The 6,000-nt window shown below is 54.8% G+C and overlaps 1 protein-coding gene across 5 annotated transcripts in view; it reads right to left on the reverse strand.

Annotated features, from left to right (window-relative positions):
- The window catches only part of LOC142468017 (rho-related GTP-binding protein RhoA-A-like), a 39,950-nt gene extending 34,795 nt beyond the window's left edge, over positions 1-5,155 (reverse strand). For 2 of the 5 annotated variants that reach the window (XR_012788567.1, XM_075574070.1), the window contains exons 1-2: positions 4,924-5,086; positions 3,312-3,469 (exon numbers count right to left, since the gene is read on the reverse strand). Coding sequence is in view for 3 of the 5 variants with exons in the window: in XM_075574070.1 (XP_075430185.1) it covers positions 3,312-3,469; positions 4,924-4,972 (207 nt within the window). In the remaining 2 variants the exon portion in view is untranslated. The other 3 variants (XR_012788568.1, XM_075574072.1, XM_075574071.1) reach the window with 3 other exon arrangements.
- Between the last annotated feature and the right edge of the window lie 845 nt (positions 5,156-6,000).

Genomic DNA, 6,000 nt, shown 5'->3' on the forward strand with positions numbered 1-6,000 from the left:
GTGCACGCCACCGCTTACAACATATAAACGAAACGCATGCGCAACGCCGAACGGGCGCCCGCATGTGCACCAGCGCCTTTGCTGTGTGTATTATATAGTACTAGCTGAGAGACCCGGCGTTGCCCGTGAGTGAAATTTCCCGCTAGGAAAAGGTGGGGGGAGGGACAGTGGACAGGAGATGGGGAGGGACAGTGGACAGGAGATGGGGAGGGACGGGGACAGTGGACAGGAGGGGACGGGGACAGTGGACAGGAGGGGGGGACAGTGGACAGGAGGGGGGGGCAGTGGACAGGAGGGGGGGGGGGACAGTGGACAGGAGGGGGGGGGGGGCAGTGGACAGGAGGGGGGGCAGTGGACATGAGGGGGGGGCGGGGGACAGTGGACAGGAGGGGGGGACAGTGGACAGAAGGGGGGTGACAGTGGACAGAAGGGGGAGGATAGTGGACAGGAGGGGGAGGATAGTGGACAGGAGGGGGGGGAGAGTGGACAGGGGGGGGTGACAGTGGACAGGAGGGGGGTGACAGTGGACAGGAGGGGGGGGAGAGTGGACAGGAGGGGGGGTGAGAGTGGACAGGAGGGGACGGGGACAGTGGACAGGGACAGTGGACGGGGACAGTGGACAGGGACAGTGGACAGGAGGGGACGGGGACAGTGGACAAGAGGGGATGGGGACAGTGGACAGGAGGGGTCGGGGACAGAGGACAGGAGGGGACGGGACAGTGGACAGGAGGGGACGGGACAGTGGACAGGAGGGGACGGGACAGTGGACAGGGGGGGACGGGACAGTGGACAGGAGGGGACGGGACAGTGGACAGGAGGGGACGGGACAGTGGACAGGAGGGGACGGGCAGTGGACAGGAGGGGACAGGACAGTGGACAGGAGGGGACGGGACAGTGGACAGGAGGGGACGGGACAGTGGACAGGAGGGGACGGGGACAGTGGACAGGAGGGGGACAGTGGACAGGAGGGGGACAGTGGACAGGAAGGGGACAGTGGACAGGAGGGGGAAAGTGGACAGGAGGGGGACAGTGGACAGGAGTGGGACAGTGGACAGGAGGGGGGGGACAGTGGATAGGAGGGGGGGGGACAGTGGACAGGAGGGGGGTGACAGTGGACAGGAGGGGGGTGACAGTGGACAGGAGGGGGAGGAGAGTGGACAGGAGTGGGGGGAGAGTGGACAGGGGGGGAGAGTGGACAGGGGGGGAGAGTGGACAGGGGGGATGACAGTGGACAGGAAGGGGGTGAGAGTGGACAGGAGGGGGGTGACAGTGGACAGGAGGGGGTGAGAGTGGACAGGAGGGGGGTGACAGTGGACAGGAGGGGGGGAGAGTGGACAGAAGGGGTGGGACAGTGGACAGAAGGGGTGGGACAGTGGACAGGGGGGGGTGGGACAGTGGACAGGGGGGGGTGGGACAGTGGACAGGAGACAGGAGGGGGGACAGTGGACAGGAGGGGGGTGAGAGTGGACAGGAGGGGGGTGAGAGTGGACAGGAGGGGGGTGACAGTGGACAGGAGGGGGGAGAGTGGACAGGAGGGGGGGGGAGTGGACAGGAAGGGGGGGAGAGTGGACAGGAGGGGGGGAGTGGACAGGAGGGGGGGAGAGTGGACAGGAGGGGGGGTGAGAGTGGACAGGAGGGGGGTGAGAGTGGACAGGAGGGGGGGTGAGAGTGGACAGGAGGGGGGGTGAGAGTGGACAGGAGGGGGGGTGAGAGTGGACAGGAGGGGGGTGAGAGTGGACAGGAGGGGGGGACAGTGAACAGGAGGGGGGGCATTGGACAGGAGGGGGGGAAGTGGACAGGAGGGGGGGGACAGTGGACAGAAGGGGTGGGACAGTGGACAGGGGGGGGTGGGACAGTGGACAGGAGACAGGAGGGGGGACAGTGGACAGGAGGGGGGACAGTGGACAGGAGGGGGGTGGGTTTCTTAAAATTTACGGGTCCCTCCTCTCCACTCCCCCTGTATGTTTCTCCGCTCCCCCCTCTCTCTCCGCTCCCCCCCACCCCCCCATGCGTAGCTCCGGTCCCCACCCTAGAGTGTCTGACACACACAGTGTCACACACACACACACACACACACACACACACACACACACACACACACACACACACACACACACACACACACACACACACACACACACACTGTGTCCCACACACACACACACTGTGTCCCACACACACACAGTGTCCCACACACACACAGTGTCCCACACACACACAGTGTCCCACACACACACAGTGTCACACACACACACACACACACACTCACACACACACACACACACACACACTGTGTCACACACACACACACACACACACACACACACTGTGACACACACACACACACACACACACACACAGTGTCACACACACACACACACAGTTTCTGAATGTCTCTCTGCTATATCATCCTGGATGGCCCTCCGTCGCCTTAAACTCAACATGGCTAAAACAGAGCTCCTCATACTTCCTCCCAAACCTGGCCCTACTACCTCCTTCCACATTACTGTTGGAACTACGATCATCCACCCAGTAGCCCAAGCACGCTGCCTAGGGGTCACACTCGACTCCTCTCTCACATTCGCCCCTTACATTCAAAACATTTCTAAAACTTGTCGCTTTTTCCTCCGCAATATAACAAAGATACGCCCTTTCCTCTGTTGCTCGACTGCTAAAACTCTGACTCAGGCCCTCATTCTCTCCCGTCTTGATTACTGATTTCTCGCTATGCACCACCCCGACTCTTGCGTTCTGCTCAAGGATGTCTTCTTTCTACCCCCTTTTTATCTAAAGCCCTCTCCCGCCTTAAACCTTTTTCACTGACTGCCCCACACCTCTGGAATGCCCTTCCCCTCAGTACCCGACTAGCACCCTCTCTATCCACCTTTAAGACCCTCCTTAAGACACACTTGCTTAAAGAAGCATATGAATAGCACTGTGAATATTCTGAACACATGATACATAAAGCTTGGCCCCCTGCAGACGCACTTACCAGAACTCCCTCCTACTGTCTCTGTACGTTCTCCCTACCTACCAATTAGATTGTAAGCTCCTCGGGGCAGGAACTCCTCTTCCTTAATGTTATGTTTGTCTAAAGCAATTATTCCCATGATCTGTTATTTATATTATCTATTATTTATTCGATTACCACATGTATTACTACTGTGAAGCGCTATGTACATTAATGGCGCTATATAAATAAAGACATACAATACAATACAATATAACAAGCCTTAGGCTTTGACAGATTGCACCCTTCAGATGGACCGCCACGTGCCCAGCAACCAGGTAACTGCCCCCCGGGTTCCTACCTGTTTGTCATCCACCTCGATGTCCGCTACGTAGTTCTCAAGTATGGTTGGTACGTAAAGTTCTGGGAACACGTCCCCATTGAACACGATTAGGAGGCAGGTTTTTCCGCACGCTCCATCTCCCACAACCACAAGATTCTTCCGAATGGCTTCTGTGTCTGCAAAAGAACAGGCGAGATGTCACACACAGGACAACCGCTCACCCCATCTCGCCGCCAGAGGGTTCCGGACAGCTCAGGACAGCCGCTCACCCCATCTCTTACTGTGAACCCCAAAACTGGAACAATCTACCGGAGACTCTCACAGCCGCCACCAGTCTAAGTTCTTTCAAAACTAAAGCTGTCTCACATTTTAATCTTGTCTGTAACGGTCACATACGCCTATAATATAAATTATCTCTAAGGCCCGGGCGCCTTCGCCCACGTGGATGCGTGCGGAGGCTGTGGAAAAGTGGGTGCTTTCCGTGGCCATGGTCGACGGGCCGGGGCGTGCTAGGGAGGTGTGTCTAGGGGCGTCACTGAGCTGGTTCGCCCTCATTGAGTGAACCGCTCACGTGACCGGCCTATCGCGCCAGGAAATCAGTTTCAATTGATTTCTTGCGCAAAGCGCGCCCCCTCCCGCATCCGCGCACAAGCTCCCGCACGGCGCATGCACGCGAACACTGCGTTAAGGCAGTCTTATCGCTCAGCTTGCGGACGCATCTGCAGTCTGCGGTACCGTGGCCCCAGCCTAAGTGTGCACGCTATGTCTTGTATATAATATACAGTATACCCTCCTCGCTTATGTAACTGTATTTGTAAACATGTATTATTTGCCTTAATTCTATGCCCAGGACATACTTGAAAACGAGAGGTAACTCTCAATGTATTACTTCCTGGTAAAATTTTATACATAAATAATTCTGCCAGAGGGGCCCGTACAGGACAGCAGACACCCCTCACCCCCTCATCCCATCTCTCTGCCAGAGGGTCCAATGCAGTGTGTGTGCAGCTCACAGCAGGAAAAATGAAAGAGAAGCAGGTCTGGAAAAAACATACTCTTTAATGGGAAGCCATAAAATAGAGGGATGCAACCCTTCTACGCGTTTTGTGCTTTGTACTTCTTGATAAAGTGCATAACCTGCACGAAACGCGTAGAAGGGTTGCATCCCTATATTTTATGGCTTCCCATTAAAGAGTATGTTTTTTCCAGACCTGCTTCTCTTTCATTTTTCCTGCTGTGCGCTGCACATACACTGCATTGGATTCTCCTGACCTGGATACAGCTGCAAGCTTTGGGGAGAGCTGCTGGGGATCCGTGAGTACTCATACCCGGGGCCAACCCAATAAGGAGGTGGAAAGTGTCTCTGTATACTGACCCCCACCTTCAGGGTGTACTAGAGCCCCTTTTATAGGTTTAGTACATTGATCATTATTTATCAGTTATTACCCAGTTTTTGCTCTTTTTCCTTTCAATGTATGGATATATTTCAATATAGGTTCTAGTATTTTGAGCACCATCCTCCAAACATATCTCTGCCAGAGGGGTCTGCGCAGGACAGCCCCTCACCCCATCTCCCAGTCAGAGGGGCCTGCACAGGACCCCAGCACTGCTTTGCTTGCCCCTTGCTTACAGACTTCTGCAAACTTCTCAGTAATTACATAAATCGAGTCCAGTCCCATAATCTTTGCCTCCCGCTGTCACATAGTACCCGTTACTATCAACGCATGCGCAGACTGCACTTCTAATGGTCGCGCATGCCCTGAAAAGAACGCCTGTCTACACATGCGTACAACAGACCGCACGTACCCCGAGTTGGAACGCAACCCACGCATGCGCGGAACATCGCAAATTACATAATATTCCTCCGGACAAGCGTCGCATCACGGCAGTACACGCATGCGCAGAACAGATCACCAACCCGTCACAAACGCCCATCAGGACGTTATATTCGGCGCACATCAGACCAGGCACAACGATTACATTTTATCAGCCAACACATGCGCAAAGGCTGCCAGTACAAAAAGCGCATCCGCAATAACAAACACTCACCCCATGAGTTCCTTCACCTACATGCACAGCACAACCGCACCTCTGCACACCATAACCCTTCCCATGTCACTGGGACTCCCCCACAGCCCAGTACACAGGATCAACACGCAGAGCAAGATGGTGGCACTATTCTCAAGTTCAATTCCAACACACACCTTCCTGTAACACTCTCCAACACACACCTTCCTGTAACACTCCAACACACACCCTTCCTGTAACACTCTCTCCAACACACACCTTCCTGTAACACTCTCCAACACACACCTTCCTGTAACACTCTCCAACACATACCTTCCTGTAACACTCTCCAACACATACCGTCCTGTAACACTCTCTCCAACACACACCTTCCTGTAACACTCTCCAACACATACCTTCCTGTAACACTCTCTCCAACACACACCTTCCTGTAACACTCTCTCCAACACATACCTTCCTGTAACACTCTCTCCAACACATACCTTCCTGTAACACTCTCTCCAACACACACCTTCCTGTAACACTCTCTCCAACACATACCTTCCTGTAACACTCTCCAACACATACCTTCCTGTAACACTCTCTCCAACACACACCTTCCTGTAACACTCTCTCCAACACATACCTTCCTGTAACACTCTCTCCAACACACACCTTCCTGTAACACTCTCTCCAACAC

Source organism: Ascaphus truei, chromosome 17 (assembly GCF_040206685.1).
Source record: "Ascaphus truei isolate aAscTru1 chromosome 17, aAscTru1.hap1, whole genome shotgun sequence".
NCBI classification, from domain to species: Eukaryota; Metazoa; Chordata; class Amphibia; order Anura; family Ascaphidae; genus Ascaphus; species Ascaphus truei.